This window comes from Trachurus trachurus, assembly GCF_905171665.1.
Source record: "Trachurus trachurus genome assembly, chromosome: 8".
NCBI lineage: Eukaryota > Metazoa > Chordata > Actinopteri > Carangiformes > Carangidae > Trachurus > Trachurus trachurus.
This window is the reverse complement of record NC_139905.1, coordinates 1857501-1877500: the sequence shown is the minus strand read 5'-3', so window position 1 is coordinate 1877500 and position 20000 is coordinate 1857501. Positions and strand designations below refer to the sequence as shown.

The following is a 20000-nucleotide window of genomic DNA, read 5'->3' as shown; positions in this document are numbered from 1 at the left end:
TTGTGCCCCTTATTAGCCAGGTGCTAGGGCGTTTCATGTGGGTTAGGCACACTTTGCTTGCTTTTAGCATTGAAGACACTCCTTTAGCCTTGCAGACATACTTTTCCTTCTGCCGGTAAAGTCCGAAGCACCGGATGTGTACGAGGTCTCAGCGAGACGCTTTCAAAATAAAAGCCCTGAATATCCGTCTGCTTAATGTATACAAAATAAAAGCCTGGCTTTAAAGAATGTTACTAAGTAAACATAAAAACACATTTATAAAAATACTATGCTCATATTAAAGGTCATTTACATTACCTTTAAACTTCAAGTCTGAGTTGTTTAAATGACAGAAAACTGTTTTGATGAATGTAAATAAGCCTTAACTTTGGATTGACTCAATCCATTATAATTTAACAAGATTTTATAGCCGATACATAAAAAGAAAGAAAAGAAAAAACGGGTTTGTTTTCACTTTAAAGTTTAAAATTGTATACAAAACAAATTAGACGGATAAAGCAGAGCAAAACTATAAAATAACCACTGCATTCAAAACTAAAACCCATAGACGCTTGTTTATCCTGTTACATGCAGCGTCTGTTGTCTGTCTGACGTCTGCCCCATTTCACCTGAATGCAACATCAAGAATACGTTCAGATATGCAACCGCACCGCTAGATGGGGGAATTCCTACGTATTATACCTTTAAATAATCGACAGTTTAATTGATAATGAAAATAATCGTTAGTTGCAGCTCTAATATAAACCATGATGAGTAGAAAGTGGTGGGAATTTAAAAGAAAAGTGCATTTATACATATATTTTCATTTTAGACACGTTCTAAATAAATTCATTCAACACGACTGAATATGATTTTCAGTAGAAGAACAAAGAACGTTTTTTTTACTTTCTCAGTTTATTTTCTTTTTTATTGCATAAAAAATGTAAAGTGAGTCGTTTATTTGACACTTAATAATGGTTTTTCTTCACAATCATGCTGCCAAAAATTGCACAATGTTTTAAAGGTGTACAGAAATGGCCGTTTGTCCTGTTTGTCGCGCCGAGTTGTCACGAGCTGCACCACGAGTTTACCCGAGTGAGGAAAACAAATTTGATTGGTCGTTATCGAGTGGGCGGGATATTCAAAGTTTGGGGCGAGACCGAGCTCCGTGTGTGTGTGCGTGTCTCAGACGTTTGAATGACGGATGACGGATCCAATATCAGTGGCTGGTGAATCGTGTACAGGCTGACGTTTAATCCGTGCGCCTGCACTATCCAATGCGAAAAAAAAAATACACACTTTCATCCCGGATTTACTCAAAAATAGAATTTTGCACAAAGTTTGGCCTACAACGTCTGAAAGATGAGTTATCACATTAATTTTATGACCCAAAGTGGGCTCAAATTCAGTTTTCTTTTCTGTACACCTTTAAAAAGAAGCTTACGAAGAATACGTTCAGATATGCAACCGCACCGCTAGATGGGGGGAATTCAGAAACTGAATCTCATCAAAAAGACGAATTCAGACGAATCTGAAACCAGGTCCAGCTGATCAGATGTAAAAAAAAAAAATAATATTTTTTTTTTTTAAATGTGAATGTTGATATTTTCACCAGTGAGACAGGATTTCATTCATCAGCTCAGACTGCTGAGTGATGGTGCGTTCACACTCTGACGTCAGAGCTCCGTCTCTCAGAGCGTCGCTACAGAGACAGAGAGAGAGAGATGGAGGTTTGAGCAGCGAGCGGTCACAGAGAGCACAGATGGACTCTGGGTAGAGCCAGAGATCCCAGTGGATTGTGGGTAACACAGCTCGCTGCTGGCATGGTTTACACACACATACACACACACATACACACACACATACACACACACACACACATACACACACACACACACACATACACACACACACATACACACTGTGTGTACCCATGCATGCAAACACATACACACACACACACACACACTCTGCTGGCATCAGAACACACTCTGACACCTGAGGTCAACGTCCTGATTTAAGTCTGCATGACATGAGGGGGAGGGGAGGGGAGAAAAAGGAGAGGAAAGGAAGAGAAAAGGAAGGAAAGAATAAAATAAAAAAGGGGGAAAGATGTGAAGGAAAGAAAAAAACAGGGTGAGAAAAGAGAGAGAGGGAGGAGGAGGAGAGAAAGTGAAGGAAGATGGACAGATGAGAGGAGGAGGAGGAAGAGGAGGAGGAGGAAGGTAGCATCAGATTTAACCTGCAGCCTGAGTTACACTGTAAAACAAACACCGTTACATTTAAAGCCTCTATTTCATGTTTTTTGGAGACTGACGCTGACATTTGACCTCTGACCTCTGACCTTTGACCTTTGACCTGGTCTATAGATGGATGTGATGAACATCGACTTCAACGTGTGAGTCGTTAAATTAAAAGGAGGAAATTACAGTAAAGAGGGAGGAGAAATCAGCCACAAAACAAACAAACAAAAACAGAATTTATCGCCGTTTTCTATTTGTGACCTTCAGATTTACCCCTCCCTCCTCTTTGCCCCCCCCCCCCTCCTCTTTGCCCCCCTCCCACAGGGCGCCACTGAGCTGAGTCGTCCTGACAGCGACGCTGCACCGTTCACACGTCCTCCCTCACTCTGACATCCACACGTCGGCCATGTTCACAGAGAGGGCTTTTATTCTGAAAGGGCTCAGCTTTTAAGATGTTAGACATGTAAAACTCTTCTATTATTACTAAATTTATTACATCAACATAAACCGACATGGAGATATCATAACATATGTAAACATGTTAACATACAGAAATGTCTCGCCATATTTATACATATAGAAATCATGCAAAAAAACATTTAAATATGTTACGTTTGTGACGTATTTAAATCCGTGTTTCATTCGTTCTGTCTATTTTCAATTGGAAATCAAAAATCAAAAAATGAAAAAGTGACAGATTCACTGAAAACTATGAATGATCTTTGTGACTCTTTGATATCGCCAAACGTAAACCCGACCAATCAAATATTAATTTAAAATCAAAATAAGTCCCGTGGCCCGTTTTTCCATTTCGTATTTTTGATCTGAGCCTAAAATTGAAATATGAAAAAACAAGAAATTTTTTCGTTTTTTTTTTTGGGGTGTGTGAGATTAAAAAACAAAAAACTAAATAATTTGTCACTTTTTCATTTTTTGATTTTTGATTTCCAATTGAAAATAGAAAGAACGAATGATATGTGGATTTATTTAATTTAATTCAGTTTGTCTCAGCTGCTCTTCTCTCTCTATGAATTATACATTTCTCATATTTCATATTTCATGCTGTGAGCTGCAGTTCCACTTTAAACCGACGTCAGGAACAAGATCTTTACTTTAACAGCGGTTGTTTTTACAGTGTATCAGCCTCTCTCTCTCTCTCTCCCCTCCCCCATCCTGTATAAGTCCTGCTCTCTCTATCATCACCCATCCCCCCTCTCTCCTCCTCCTCCCGCCCCTCCCCCACCTCTTCCTCCATCTCTCTCTCTCTCACCCAGTTCCCCCTCCACTCTCTCTGCCTCAGGGCTCCTCAGTTCAGCAGCGTTTCACATTAATTTGCTCATAAACACACACACACACACACACACACACACACACACACACACACACACACACACACACACACACACACACACATTCAAAATGAGGAACTTTATTAAAGCTCCAGTGTGCAGGTCTCGTGGTCCTGGTACTCTGGTTGAGAACCACGGCGGCCTACGTCGGTTTGTTTCCGCGGCACCGGTGCCGGTGCAAAATGTGTCCGGGCTGCCAGATTTGTGATGACGTGTCACATCGTGATTGGTCGTGAGGATTTATGAAAGTTGTAGGTAGACGAAAGTGAGCTATTTATATTTTCTTATGATAACATTAAACATTTACACAACTAACAGTGACGAAAATGATGCCAAATCTCGCGAGAGGTCTGGAACAAAGTTCATTTTCTCCTGAATTGTCCGTCTGAAAGTTGCCATTTTCATGTCAGACTGTTCAGAAGAGATGTGTCTGTGACAGATGAGTCCAATGTTAATTAGGGGCGAAGTGACTAACTTCGCTAACATCCGCGGTAGCATCCAAGTAATGCGTTACGCCACCACGACCAATCGCGATGTGCCACGTCATCGCCAGTCGCCGCCCCGGGCAAATCTGGCAGCCCGGACACATTTGGTACCGACACCAGTGCCGAGCTAAGCTCCAGAGCTGAGGGAGGCTGGTCGGCCGTGCTGCCCAGCACAGGGCGCCGGTGTGTGGGTGAGAGGAGCAGAGAGACCGGGCCTGAGCTCTGGAGCTCTGGAGCTGAGTGGTACCAGGACCACGGTTTCCTACCTGGACAGGGAAGTCACATAGAGCAGTTTCAGCCGACGTGACCTGGTCAGGCTGCAGCAGCAGCTTTGTCCTATTTACTATTTTTCTACCACTTCAGTGAGTTTAGAAACATTATTTTAAGGTTGAAAAACTACATAGTGTTGCTTTAATATTATACTGTTTGAATGCAGCACAGCTGTGATACTTTTTTACCTCTTTTTTAAAAATCCTTTTAAATAGTATTTCTTCTAGAATTACTACAGTATTACTACTACAGCACTATGACAGTACTACTACAGTAGTATTAGTAGTACTACAGTAGGCTACTATTACTACAGTTCTATTACTATAGTAACTAACCGTAACCGTTTTTCTACTTCATTGAGTTTAGAAACATGAAAACTACGTAGTGTAGCTTTAACAGGAGCAGTCTCTCTGTCGTCGTCACATCTGAAACATGACGCTAATGTCACAAAATAAAACATAATTCAGCCCTTTGACCTTTGACCTTTGACCTCTGACCCCAGAGCAGTTAGCATCTCTTAGCTTGTAACTGGCAGCAGTGTTAGTTAGCGGTTGTGCTAATGCTAACTCACTGTCTCACTCAGGTGTTTAGAAACAGTTAGCGTAGCGTAGCGTAGCATTTAGCCGCGACGGCTTCCTCCAGCCTTTACTCTGACTGATGCTGCCTCGTTTCACTGGTCGTCATGGCAACATCAGCTGAATCACTCCCACTGATCAGATCAATAATCAATAGATGATCAATCAAACGCTGTCATATCCATCACCCTGCAGCTGTGTGTGTGTGTGTGTGTGTGTGTGTGTGTGTGTGTGTGTGTGTGTTGGGGGTTCGGTATTATTGATTCACCTTAAGAAACACAAAGCAGCCGCCGGGCATTGTGGGTAAAGTGGGCGGGGCAGGTGTGTGTGTGTGTGTGTGTGTGCTGGTTTTACAGTGTTTACACACACGCAGCAGCTGATTGGTCGACAGGTGCGAGGTCTTTGTTCCTGGTCTTATCAGCTGAGAGCAGACGCCTCGTCGCCGCGGCAACAGAACCAGAACTTCCAGTTGAAAACTCCAATTTCTGACTTCCAAGCGTCACGAAAGACATTAAAACATTACAAAAGGCACAAAAAAAACAATTTAAAAAGAAGCTTTTTTTTTTTTAACGTAATGAAACAGGTCATTTAAAATCAAAGAGAAATAACAACATGAATTTACTCTGTTCCACAACATCAGTTAATCTGTAACCGTGAGTAAATATTGTATATTTCATAACTTTTACACAAACTAACGCAAGTAAAACTAAATTAACTAAATTAAAGGAGGAGTTTCTATTTTGATATCTCATATCAATGTGGATGAATCTACGTTACCACTTGTTAATGGTCCATTGTAGATAAATCTATGGTTTTGTCTCTATAGTTATTTTGTTATTAGTAGTGGTGGTGGAGATGCTGGTCGAGCCGACCAGCGTTTCTTTACTTTCGGTTTCGTGGCGAGTCATGAGAATAACGCCGCCGAATCTCCGTTTATGGTCGGAACTACAACGGTATGTGATCGTCTTCCAACCTCTGACTTTAATTCTTGATGAATGAAAACATGAGTCTGTCTTGCACCGGTCAAAGAATTTCACGGTGCGGAGGCTCATAAATGTAGTGTGGAAAAAACACTTTGCTTTAACAAAACTCCTCGTTGTCCCTTTAATTATGGGATACTTGTTTCTTTCTATGACTCTGAAACCATGAAGAGCTCTAATGGATGTAATGGTAAATTGAATTTAAGGGTAGTAGACAGCATCTATAAGCTAGAGAGCTCCAGCCTGCACCTCTTCTATCTATTTATGAACTAGTTGAACTAATGATGGTTTTATGGAAGGTTGACCGACTCTGATTGATGCTCAACTGTAAATAATTTTGTGTTAAAGATCGAATAAACTACCACTACTACTACTACTATTACTACTACTACCCACTTTGCTTTCCAAAACTCCTGGTTGTCCCTTTAACCGTGTGTCCGGTGTGAAGTGAACGCCCTGTTGGTGCATCCAGACCCGGTTCAGAGGAGGAGGAGAGTCACCGTCCAATCTGCCGTGTGTCCTCCTCCCACTGCGTGTGTGTGTGTGTGTGTGTGTGTGTGTGTGTGTGTGTGTGTGTGTGTGTGTGTGTGTGTGTGTGTGTGTGTGTGTGTGTGTGTGTGTGTGTGTGTGTGTGTGTGTGTGTGAGATGCTAATGATGTCAGTGAGCTGCATGCTCACAGTCCTGACACTAATCTACAACATGATGCCAAAGACCAGAGGCCAAACAATTCCACCACACACACACACACACACACACACACACACACACACACACACACACACACACACACACACACACACACACACACACACACACACACAGTGGGTTGTTGGCAGGATGGAGGAGAAGCTGCATCGGTCTCTGTAGGAGACTCTGATCCAGGTGGAGACACCTGAACAGAGACTCAGAGACCTGGTCCTGGTCCTGGTCCTGGTCCTGGTTCTGGTTTATGGCAGATTGTTTAGTTTATTGACCTAAAAAGAAGGAAAATCATTGGGTATGTTTACATGGACAGTTTCAAACGGTTTCAGAAAGGTTTGGTTTAAATCAATCTGTTTGAAGATTTCAGTTTGGGTGTTTACCAGAGACTGTAAAGAGAATGGCCGTAGCACCGGGCTCTAAGTCGACCCGAGGGTTCATGTAGGAGACTGAGTTAGGAGGTAGTTTGTGTTTTTCTTTAAATGTGACTCTTGAGGGTAACATTTATGCTTTTTTGTAAATGTATGTTTTTGGTATGTTGTTATTATTTGTGTGAAACCTTGGACGTCATGGGACGCAAGACACATTTCAGAGTGATCTGACAATAAAGTATTATCTTATCTTATCTTACCGTGACGTCTCCCATTGGTTTGGGGGAGTCTGTTTTGTGCCTCTACTACGGGGATTTGAACTGCGCCATCTTGGATTTTAGGTGGAGTCTACTTGCCATATTTGGAGAGGCGGCGGTTAGCCGGCCGAGAAGCCGCCCACTGAAATCGAAGCAACCAATTAACGGCCGGTAAACTGTCTATGAACCTGTCAGTCAACGTAATTTATGCACGAATTTGAAGCCTAAACACTAAAACGGTTGTGGTACAAACACAGTGTTCACAGAGGTGGAAACTATCGGTAGAGACCAAAAAATAAGATGTACCAGGCTGTAAATATGTTTTTTTAAGCTGTAAATGTAGCCGATGTCGATCTGGCCCTCTGCATTGTGTTTCTCACGGCCTGCCCTAGGTGGGGTTTGATCCCACGACCTCCCGCACCGGAGGCGACAATGCTAACCTCTTCGCCAAGAGGTTGACAACCGCTTGGCAAGTTGGTTAGCACGTCTTTTATGGGTGGAGTGAGTGCACATCCGTTACATAAAGTCGCTATTTTAACATGGGGTTCAATGGAGAGTTGCTCCCTTCTGGAACTGCAGCTTTTTGAACGCGGAAGTGGTCTTCACTTGAAGAACCCACAACTGCCCCCTTGGTGTTTACATGCACCGACGAAACACAAGCGCTTCGAATGTGCTCGCAGCCGTGAGTGATTGCGTTACTATGGTTACAACAGTATTGATTACGGAAGTTGCTACAGCTGTGCGGCCGAAATACAGTACATGGTTTGTTGAGCGCAGTCTTTGCTGTTATAATATTTCTCTGTATTAAACAGCAGCGTGGCATATTCCTAATTTTAGCAGGAAAAGAAGAGAGAGCGTTTGGAGTCGGGAGTAGTGTGTGTATGCAATATGTTGCCGGTGTTGTGCCGAAAAGAGACTATACCTGCAGAAAAACGTATTTCAACCGGTTTGGGCTAAATGAAACGGTTTGAGGTGTTTACATGAAGTATTTTCAATCGGTTTGGTCTTGAAACCGTTTGAAACTGTCGATGTAAACGTAGCCCGTGTTGAAGGATGCAGAGTCACTACCTGCTGCTTTATACTACTGCAGTGTGTGTGTGTGTGTGTGTGTTTCTAATTCAGTCGTTGATCACACACACACTCATTATGTAAATATGTTCAAACCTGGCTGCAGCATCACACTACAACACCCACAATCCTTTGCTCCCTGCTCCGTTGCTGCTGTGTTTGTTGTGATGATGAATATTAATAACACAGAAACAAACACACACAGCAGCTGAACTACAGTTCCCATGATGCACCTGGGCAGACGTACGGCGGGCAGCAGCAGCAGTGTGTGTGTGTGTGTGTGTGTGTGTGTGTGTGTGTGTGTGTGTGTGTGTGTGTGTGTGTGTGTGTGTGTGTGTGTGTGTGTGTGTGTGTCAGACACCAACCAGCCGGGGGTTAGGGTGTGACCGCTGCAGCTGAACTACAGCTCCCATGATGCCTCGGGAGCTGCTGCTGCTGCTGCTGCTGCTGCTGCTGCTGCTGCTGTCTGGCTGCAGTGCAGATGGAGCAGAGGGATACTGTGTGTGTCTGTGTGTGTGTTAAAGCTCCTTCAAAATAAAGGTAGATGTTTGTGTTAAAGCTCCATACAGTATAAAGGTAGATGTTTGTGTTAAAGCTCCATACAGTATAAAGGTAGATGTTTGTATTAAAGCTCCATACAGTATAAAGGTAGATGTTTGTGTTAAAGCTCCATACAGTATAAAGGTAGATGTTTGTGTTAAAGCTCCATACAGTATAAAGGTAGATGTTTGTATTAAAGCTCCATACAGTATAAAGGTAGATGTTTGTGTTAAGTAAGGGATAATGTATAGTTCGGAGGTTGTTATGGAGAAATAAACCCCGACAGGTTGTATGGAACCCCGACGCGAAGCGGAGGGGTTTCATTCAACATGAAGGGGTTTATTTCTCCATAACAACCGACCAACTATACATTATCCCGCTTATTACACGGTTTACGAGTGAAAAAATTAATTTGAAACATAATTCTGATCAAAATACGACTTTCATTGATTTAAAATTGCATAATTTAGCGAATCTGCAAGACCGGTCACTTCCGCTGTTTTGCCGAGCCTCCTCCCGGTCGTGCATTTGAAGCCTTTGATAATCAATCAGTGGATCGATAGATGGCCATACACGTGTTACGATGTGTGTATTGTGTGTAGTCGTATCTGTCATAAACAAGAGATTGACTTTACTGTTTACGGGGTGCGTTTGTGTGTCGGAGTCGCGGTGCCACCGAGACGAGAGGAGAGCTGACACCGGGTCAGAGGCTCTGATCAGCAGGTTTGGTTTCCAGTAGCGATGTAAAGGAGCCTCCACTCTACTTGTAACAGGTTACAAGTCGTTTATCTAACATCACTATTCGTCTCAAGCTGTTTAATGACGGTAAAAATGAAATATAAGGTAAATATCCTGCATAGTTTCTCTTTTCTGTGCTGCACTGATCAGAGCGGCTTCCCTAGCAACGGTCTGTTATACTTGACGACGGTCATTATTCAGAAATAACAGACCGCAGAACGCAGCTCTGGACCAATCAGAGAGCAGCATTCAATAGAGCCGTGTAATAAAGCTCCATACAGTATAAAGGTAGATGTTTGTATTAAAGCTCCATACAGTATAAAGGTAGATGTTTGTGTTAAAGCTCCATACAGTATAAAGGTAGATGTTTGTGTTAAAGCTCCATACAGTATAAAGGTAGATGTTTGTGTTAAAGCTCCATACAGTATAAAGGTAGATGTTTGTATTAAAGCTCCATACAGTATAAAGGTAGATGTTTGTGTTAAAGCTCCATACAGTATAAAGGTAGATGTTTGTGTTAAAGCTCCATACAGTATAAAGGTAGATGTTTGTGTTAAAGCTCCATACAGTATAAAGGTAGATGCACTGCAAAAACTCAAAATCTTTCCAAGAATATTTGTTTAATTTCTTGTCAAAATGTCTAATTTCTTGTCAAAACTAATCTCTTTCCACTTAAAAAATAAGACACATCAACTAAAAATTAACTTGTTTTTAGATCATTTTCACTTGAAATCAGTAGAAAAATCTGCCAGTGAAAGCCAGATTTTTGTGCTTGTAATAAGAAAGAAAAACTTGCTCCACTGTCAGATTATTTCAAGTGAAAATCAGCTTGAAATAAGTAAAATGTGTCTAAAAAACAAGCTGCTTTTTATGTGATGAGTCTTATTTTAGGTAAAATTAGATTTGTTTTGTCTAGAAATGACATTTTTGACTGGAAATAGGACAATATTCTTGGTTAGATTTTGAGTTGTTGCAGTGTGTTTGTGTTAAAGCTCCATACAGTATAAAGGTAGATGTTTGTGTTAAAGCTCCATACAGTATAACGGTAGATGTTTGTATTAAAGCTCCATACAGTATAAAGGTAGATGTTTGTATTAAAGCTCCATACAGTATAAAGGTAGATGTTTGTATTAAAGCTCCATACAGTATAAAGGTAGATGTTTGTATTAAAGCTCCATACAGTATAAAGGTAGATGTTTGTATTAAAGCTCTATACAGTATAAAGGTAGATGTTTGTATTAAAGCTCCATACAGTATAAAGGTAGATGTTTGTGTTAAAGCTCCATACAGTATAAAGGTAGATGTTTGTATTAAAGCTCCATACAGTATAAAGGTAGATGTTTGTATTAAAGCTCCATACAGTATAAAGGTAGATGTTTGTGTTAAAGCTCCATACAGTATAAAGGTAGATGTTTGTGTTAAAGCTCCATACAGTATAAAGGTAGATGTTTGTATTAAAGCTCCATACAGTATAAAGGTAGATGTTTGTGTTAAAGCTCCATACAGTATAAAGGTAGATGTTTGTGTTAAAGCTCCGTACAGTATAAAGGTAGATGTTTCCTACAGTATGAAGGTAGATGTCCATGTGTAGTGTGATTATAAAGCAGCTCTAGGTTCTATATTAATACTGTGAAAGTATCAAAGCCTCAGTCCACAGAGAAATGCACACAGCCTGTATTCAGAAACTGAGCCTTAAAACCAGCCATCAGGACTTCCTGTCACTTTGTGATGTCACAACAACAGAGCACCTGTCTGTCTGTCCATCCCATCATTCACACCGAGCGTTGTGTATCAGCTGACTTGTGACATCATTTCCTGTCTGTGTGTGTGTGTCTGCAGGCTAAGGACAGTGACGATGATGAGGAGGTGGTGCAGGTCGACAGGGACCACTTCATGGACGAGTTCTTTGAACAGGTGAGACACACACACACACACACACCTTCTTCAGGCCCTAAAGAGCAATAGAACTGTTATAAATCTATACTGTGTAACTTCTGTCTATCCCTAGAGAAATAAAATCCTGCGTAATTACAAAAAACTCTTTGCACAGTTTATTTAAAACCAAAAATAAAAAAGCAGATGACGTGTTCACAGTAAATGTATTGTCTGTTGGTTTATATAGTTAGTTTTAGTTGTAGGGTTAGATGGCATTCAGTTTCCCACTCAGTTCTATATCACTTTGAATATTATATTAAAGGACAATTCCATGCAAATTCAACTGGGGGCTGTGTACCCATAAGTTTTTATTACTTGAAGCAAGTCCAGAGTTGATGTTCCTGTGTTTCTGACACAAACGGGAGCTTCCCACTGCACCTGAACACACCGAGCGTCAACTTGGGTCTCGACTCCGCCAGACTTTGAATTAGATCTAGTTTTACAAACATGTCGGCTTGTTGAAGTAAATAAACTTCTGGCTGCATGTTTGAGTCTCCATCTGACGCTGTCTGTGGCTTTGAGGGATGGAAACAGCCTAAGCAGCAGAACTTCAATCCGCTCCCATTCATCGTTGCCGTGGCGACGCGGGGACAGACACAACTACCGCAAAACAGGAAACATTAAACTGAACATCTTCAGATTCCTTCTGTTAGACCTAAAATGATAGGAACACACAGCCTGAGGTGAATTTGCCCGGAATTGTCCTTTAAGTGTAAATCAACCCCAGGCTGTGCTTTTAGCTGAGTTTGGTTCCATGTCAGATTAAAAACCATAAAAACATGTCAGGCTGTGATGATGATTCATAATTACAGATCAGAAAATTGAAATACATTTGTAGGTAGGTGTGTAAATGATCAATATTCAGTATTATTGGCAGTAATAGAGGGCCACGTGGAGACGGTGTAGGTGCCAAATGTGTCCGGGGCCATGATTTGCAATGACGTGCCGCATCGTGATTGGTTGCGTATTTTAAAATTTGGGGACCTAGTCAAATTCAAAACGGGTCAGATTTAATTTAAAGGTTGTTACCAATAAACATCCATGTAATGTTTATGGCCAGAGAAAGCACATTAGGATTTAAGAGGGAACTGTAACTTTAAACAGCCTACCATCCATTCTACTCTGACAAGTATGAGCTTCTCTGTTTGTGGTGTAAACATGTGGAATAGACTAGATGAGGATATAAAAATGTGCATCAACTTAAAACAATTTAAAAGTAAGTACAAACAAACCCTCTTGGTCAGCTATAAAGAACTGGACAGATCATTTTAAATAACACTTCTTTTTAGGAAGGATTTCAGTCAGTATGTTTATAATCATGGCTCTTTCATATTAAAGTTGTATGTTTTAATCTTTTAAATTGTAAGGAATTATAGATGTATGACAGTATGACAATGTAAGGGGGGCTGAACTTGAACTCTTCTCAAACTTGCACAGTGCGTCATGTTTCTTAAATATACTGTGTGTCTTTATGCTGTGCTTGTTTGATCAATCAAATCCAACCAGGTGGAGGAGATCACTGTAACGTGTGTGTGTGTGTGTGTTAGGTGGAGGAGATCAGAGGCTGCATAGAGAAGCTGTCAGAGGATGTGGAGCAGGTGAAGAAGCAGCACAGCGCCATCCTGGCCGCGCCCAACCCTGACGAGAGTAAGACACACACACTCACACACACTGTATACATCTCTGCATTAACCCACAACAACAACAACAACAACAACAGTCGACTCAGAGCTTCAGCAGCGTCTCCAAGACCAACCAAGAAATCCCATAATGAGCCTCCGTAGCGTAGCTCTGAGCAGCTCACAGCTCTGCTCCGCCGTTCTAAAGACAGCTTGCACCGACAATTAAAGGTAACAAACCTACTGCTATGACTATAGGGATTATGGTGATGGGCCAGTTTGACTAAATGTTGAACTATCCCTTTAAAGGGATAGTAGCATTTTTTTTAAAGTGTGGTTGTATGATCTCCAAATAGCCCCTAAGTACTTTAATTGCAGTAGAAGACTCTCTGCACTCCTCCCGTTAGCAACGCCAGCCCATAATAGCCCTGCCCAGAGACAGACCCAGACCCAAAGAAACGGCCTATTTTCACGGCCTAAAAGAAGTTTTACCTGAAAAAAAAACCCAGTTCCATTGTTCACTATAATATAATTTTTTCCAGCCCCTCAAAGTGCAGGAAAAACACAGTTTTTATTTGGACCTAACCAACAGCTGATCGGCGGGCCCTAACCCTGGGCGGAGGGATACGTGAGTTGGTTAGGTCCAGATAAAAACTGTGTTTTTCCTGCACTTTGAAGGGCTGGAAAAAATTATATTATAGCGAACAATGGAACTGTGTATTTTTTTTCAGGTAAAACCTCTTTTAGGCCGTGAAAATAGGCCGTTTCTTTGGGTCTGTTCACAACACTGTATGTTGTAAATCTCTGGGCAGGGCTATTATGGGCTGGCGTTGCTAACGGGAGGAGTGCAGAGAGTCTTCTACTGCAATTAAAGTACTTAGGGGCTATTTGGAGATCATAAAACCTCACTTTAAAAAAAATGATACTATCCCTTTAAAGGGATAGTTCAACATTTAGTCAAACTGGCCCATCACCATAATCCCTATAGTCATAGCAGTAGGTTTGTTACCTTTAATTGTCGGTGCAAGCTGTCTTTTTATCCCTTTAAAAGCTGTGAGTGGGTTTGGTGCTAGGGTTGAGGGAGTTGAAGAGTTGAGGACTTAGTTCCTCAGGAGACGATGACGATGATGATGATCCGGATGTCGGACCAGATTCAACAAAAGGAACTTTAATGAGTTTATCTCAGACGCAGCAGATCGTCATTCTCCTCCCGCTGTCGGACGAAGGGATTGGACACGGACGCTCAGCGGATTAGATCCTCCGAGGTTTCACCTTCACACGCAGCGCACGGCCAGAGGACAACCTGAGTTCAACCTCTGTCCTCATCTCTGTTTCATTTCACTTTAATTAACTGTATTTATCTGTTATTCTTTTACTTTTATTCATTTTATCTCTTGTTTTATTTTTATTTTCATTCATTTTTATTAATTTTATTCTTTATGTCTTTTTTGTTTCTTTCTTTTTGATTTTTATTCAATTATATAACATTAGGCTACATACACTGCAAAAACTCAAAATCTTTCCAAGAATATTTGTCTTATTTCTTGTCAAAATGTCTCATTTCTAGTCAAAACTAATCTCTTTCCACTTAAAATAAGATTCATCACTGGAAAAATTAGCTTGTTTTTAGATCATTTTCACTTGTTTCAAGCTAATTTTCACTTGAAATAAGTAGAAAAATCTGCCAATTAAAGGACGTTGTTTTGTGTTTGTAATAAGAAAGAAAAACTTGCTCCACTATCAGATTTTTCTACTTATTTCAAGTGAAAATCTGCTTGAAAGAAGTAAAAAGTGTCTAAAAACAAGCTGCTTTTTAATGTGATGAGTCTTATTTTTAGTAGCCTATAATTAGATTTGTTTTGCCTAGAAATAAGACAAATATTCTTGGTAAGATTTTGAGTTTTTGCAGTGTATCTATATATATTATTTTTATTTTGATGAATTTATGTATTTGACTTTTATTTGACTGAATCACAGCTGCTGTTGATGAATCGTTAGCATAGTTTAGCTTAGCATCAGTCGACCTGGACACAAGCTAGCGTTAGCGTTAGCGGCTGCTCTCTGACCTCTGACCTCTGAGGCCGTGAGGCGTTTGAGGTCGCGCTGCGGCGGCGGTGCTTCAGACGCTGTGGGACACAAACAGGAAACGAAGGGTCGAGTCTTTGTCGTCGACCTTCAGTGACCTCAGATGAAATCTAATCTCGTTAGTCGCCGCCGCTGCTCGCTGCTCGCCGCTCTGATGAGTCTGTTGGCAGACGTCCACCGAGCACAACGAGTAGGAAATAAGAGTGTGTGTGTGTGTGTGTGTGTGTGTGTGTGTGTGTGTGTGTGTGTGTGTGTGTGTGTGTGTGTGTGTGTGTGTGTGGCGCTCAGAGCTGCAGTGTGTTCACCTCGACCCCGACACGGTGACTCAGCAGCCGTGACTCAAAGTCAGCGCCGCAGCCCGAAGCCAAGTCTGTTGTCTGTCAGGGAGCTGCACTGTAAAAAAAAACAAACAAAAAAACAAAGTCGCGCTGCAAAGCCGTCGGGTCCTGGAGGAGACCGGGGCGTTGGGGGGGGGTGAGGGGCGTCAGGCTTCACTGAAGGTCACATTCAGTCAGACTTTTATTTTGAAAATCCTGGCGATGGAGGATCGTGGCCACGCCCACACAGACAGCAGGAAGCGTAAACAGTCCACAGTCCGTCTGACACGAATTATTTGAAAATCATTTCCCTAAAACATAAAATACTCTTAGCCCTGTAAAGCCTGAACCTTGAAATAATTGTCAGAAAATTAAAAAAAAAAAAAAAAATGAAATTGGACCCTTTATTGGACCTTCTGACAAATAATTAAAAAAAAAGTATAATAATAATAGTATAAAAAAAAATTGCATATCAGATTTGCATAGAAAATTACCTTACATACCTGCTGTATAAAATTTAAATAATATAATAAGTTATGAAATATTAAGTAGTTTTACTTTGCATCAATGCAGTAACTATTCCTATTGAAGTTTCAGTAACAATTTAAGTTTTTCTTAACTTAGGTTTTTCAGGAAAAAAAAACACAGTGACGATGTAGAGGTCTCAAAAACTCATGTATTTTTTACAGACAAAATAACTTTAATTACGACACATACACACAGAAAGTATCGTTGTTGTGAACCGGTACCGATTCCCAGGAGTGAAAGGTTCCAGTCCACAGCGTCGGTTAATGTGATGCAGTTTCTTCTCCATCTCTGCCCGGACCTCCACCAAGGCATTATGGGAGCTGTAGTCCGTTGTAGACCACAAAGAGCCGATGTTTTATGTTTTTATTGTAATAAGTCATAAGACGTGATGAGAGCATGAGGTCGTCCTGAGGGGGCGGGGCTAAAGGTTTGTCCGTGTGTTTCTGTTCGTTCTGCATGTTTTCTGTTCTTCTTGCATGAAATATGATGATTATTTGTTTCTTTTTGTTTCTTCTCCATCCTTTACTTTTTCCTCTCCCCTGATTCGTCCCTTCTTCTACCTCCTCCCTCCTCCCCCTCTCCCTCCCCCTCCCTGCATGCTGCCTGTGAAGTCTTCCTCTTCTACGTTGTGTTGACGTGTTTTACCTGCATGAGGTGAAGTGAAGCTGAGGACACGGAGGTTTGACCCTCAACATGTGAGTGATACATGAGACGTGAGACATTTCTCTTCAGATGTGATTAGACCAGATTAAAAAAATATATAAAAATGATGATGATACTGTGAGAACAACTCTAACATGACTAGCAAAGTGTCACCTGATTGGCTGGAGGTTGGTGTGATGTCATCTTTAATTAAATAAAGTTTTAAATAAAACAACAGAATGAGGCAGAGTTCAATAAAAATATAATTAATTACAATTATAAAACATCACATCATCTACAGAGAGAAGAACCTGATAGATAGATAGATAGATAGATAGATAGATAGATAGATAGATAGATAGATAGATAGATAGATAGATAGATAGATAGATAGATAGATAGATAGATAGATAGATAGATAGATAGCTGTAGACTCTTCTATCTCTCTCTCATCCCAGTGTTCCTGTCTGAATAATGCATGCTGGGAGTTGTAGTAGAGGGGGTTGTTACAGCTGTAGTTCTGCTCTCAGTCTCTCATACAGACTCTGTGACTTTTGATGTCCTAGGAACTGTAGCCTACAGTTTATATGTTATGGGACTGCGGACTGAAATGAGCATTGCTGCTATAATCTGCCACATGTACATGTTTTTATGTTCATTAATGTGACTGTCCCATCCAAATAAACACATGAAGCAAAGTAAAGAAGGTCTGACTGAACCTGCAGACCAGACTCAGGGTTTAGGGAACCTACACATCCTGCTGTTGTTGGACTGTCCAGTGGTTGCTGAGCGTTAGCCGAATAGCCGCTGCTCATGGTAACGGAGGAGGAGGAGGAGGAGGAGGAGGAGGGGTAGTGGGGTGATGGAGAGAACAGGGTGAGTCAGAGAGTCAGAGGAAGAAAAGGCTGAACGACTCTGCAGCGCTCGTAAATCTGACTGCACTGCTGCAGCTACACACACACACACACACACACACTCTCTCCTCCAACATGGCTGACATGATGTGATGTTACTGCTGCTGAACACACACACACACACACACATCCAGCTCACGTCCTCCTCTTCTCCTTCTTCCTCCTCCTCCTCCGACCAGCGGGTGTTGAACTCTGGACCCGTCGTGGTCGTCTGATTAGCAACAACTCTACGTCTAAACCCGGATCACAAAACTAAACAAAAAGCCGTCTTTGTCGTAGGCTAACCGCAGCGAACAGCGACTATGTAGCCTAGCTGTTGTAATAATAATCAAAGTGTTTTTATTGAGTTTTCAGTATAAGTATATCATTCATACAGAAAAACACGAACTCAAGTCCTACAGCACAATGTAGCTAAGACTAAACTACGAAACAATAACACAACATACCGTACTGAAACCACATAGACAGACAGACAGACAGACAGACAGACAGACAGTCTTGGATGAAAGTTATTATACAAACGGATTAGAAGATTAAAGAAAAGAAAAGAAGAAAAAAAAAGGGGGGGTAAAAAGCTGCCGGTTATGTTGGAGCAGACGGAAACTCATTTTGAAAATAGGAAATAAAAGGCTGCCAGACCTTGGAGAATGTCTTGGTGTTGCCCTGTATAGTAAATCTAAGATGTTCTAATTTGAGGTGTGCCATCACCTCTTCCACCCATCGTTTATGGGATGGCGGTGTTGCCTTTATCCAGTTAAATATCAGTCTCCTAGCCAACAGTGAGGTGAATGCTATTGCCTTCCTCTGAGAGACCGTTAGCTGAGTTTGTAGCCTAGCTGTTGTTGTTGTTAGCCACTGGAGCTCAGCTACTTAGCTTCAACTGTGTTCACATCGCTAAACAAACTTAAAGGTAGAGTCTGGAGTTTTGTTCGTTGCAGTTTGTTAACAAAACATTGAAACTGGGCCCCTTCCTCTCGGGCTAAGCTGTGTAGCCTACTGCCCCCAGACAGCAGCCGTTGTCATGACAACAAAGGAAAGGAAATACAGTCCGAGTGAAGCGCTGAGTGGAGCCGTGGGCCGATAGCCGACCGTCACACTGTAAAAACTCAAAATCTTTCCAAGAATATTTGTCTTATTTCTTGTCAAAATGTCTCATTTCTAGTCAAAACTAATCTCTTTCCACTTAAAATAAGACTCATCACCTAAAAATTTACTTGTTTTTAGATCATTTTCACTTGTTTCAAACTAATTTTCATTTGAAATAAGTAGAAAAATCTGCCAGTGAAAGCAAACTTGCTCCACTATCAGATTTTTCTACTTATTTCAAGTGAAAATCTGCTTGAAAAAAGTAAAAAGTGTCTAAAAACAAGCTGCTTTTTATGTGATGAGTCTTATTTTAAGTATAATGAGACTTGTTTTGACTAGAAATAAGACAAATATTCTTGGTAAGATTTTGAGTTTTTGCAGTTTTTGCAGTTTTTGCAGTGCACCAACAGCGTGTGTTGTTACGCTGTTGTGTTGAGCTGGGAAGACGGTGTTAGCGGCGGATGCTAACCGCTACCGCTAGCCGAAGTTAGCATCGAGCTAGCTCACTACAACGGCCCTCATAGCCTAGCTACTTGTTACCAGTCGAGGCTTCAGTTGTTGGTGACGGTAGGGAATCGGTCCGCGGCTACACACACACTGCTGCTGCTGCTGCTGCTGCTGCATCACACTGTCTATGTGTCAAAGCTTTATTGAATCTCGGTACGGTAACAAACTGTGTGTGTGTGTTTGCAGAGACCAAGCAGGAGTTGGAGGATCTCACAGCTGACATCAAGAAGACAGCCAATAAAGTTCGCTCAAAATTAAAAGGTAAACACGACACAGGTGTTCACTACACACACACACACTCACACACACACACACAGTATCACACAGTATCACACAATGTGCACAATGACAGGAACACACAGACACACACACACACAGTGGCAGTGTTGGTTCAAGGACATTACTGCTTTAATGTGAACAGCCAGAGGTCGGACCACACACACATTATGTTAATGTGTGTGTGTGAAACAGCAGCACGCACACAGACCCACAGACACACACATAGAGACACACACACACACACACACACACACACACACACACACACACACACACACACACACACACTCACACACACACACGCAGCTGTGATGGTGCAGATGAAGCTATAATTGGAAACCCCATGAGGACTGAGTGTTATCACACACACACACTGAACTTGACTGTAGACTGTAACCGTGGTAACCGGTCCAGATGCCAGTTACCGCGTCTCGATGACATCATCAGTCTGAGACACACACACACACACACACACACACACACACACACAGACACAGTGAATAAAACTACACATCCCATCATGCTTCAGGGGC

At 41.5% G+C, this 20000-nt stretch overlaps 1 protein-coding gene across 1 annotated transcript in view; it reads left to right on the top strand.

Moving 5' to 3' along the window:
- Positions 1–20000, top strand: part of stx1b (syntaxin 1B) — a gene marked incomplete at both ends in the record, with an annotated part of 51194 nt that overhangs the window by 21205 nt on the left and 9989 nt on the right. The window contains 3 exons of the mRNA XM_083976543.1: positions 11395–11469; positions 13038–13137; positions 19375–19449. Coding sequence (XP_083832669.1) covers positions 11395–11469; positions 13038–13137; positions 19375–19449 — 250 coding nt within the window. The remainder of the gene's footprint in view (positions 1–11394; positions 11470–13037; positions 13138–19374; positions 19450–20000) is intronic.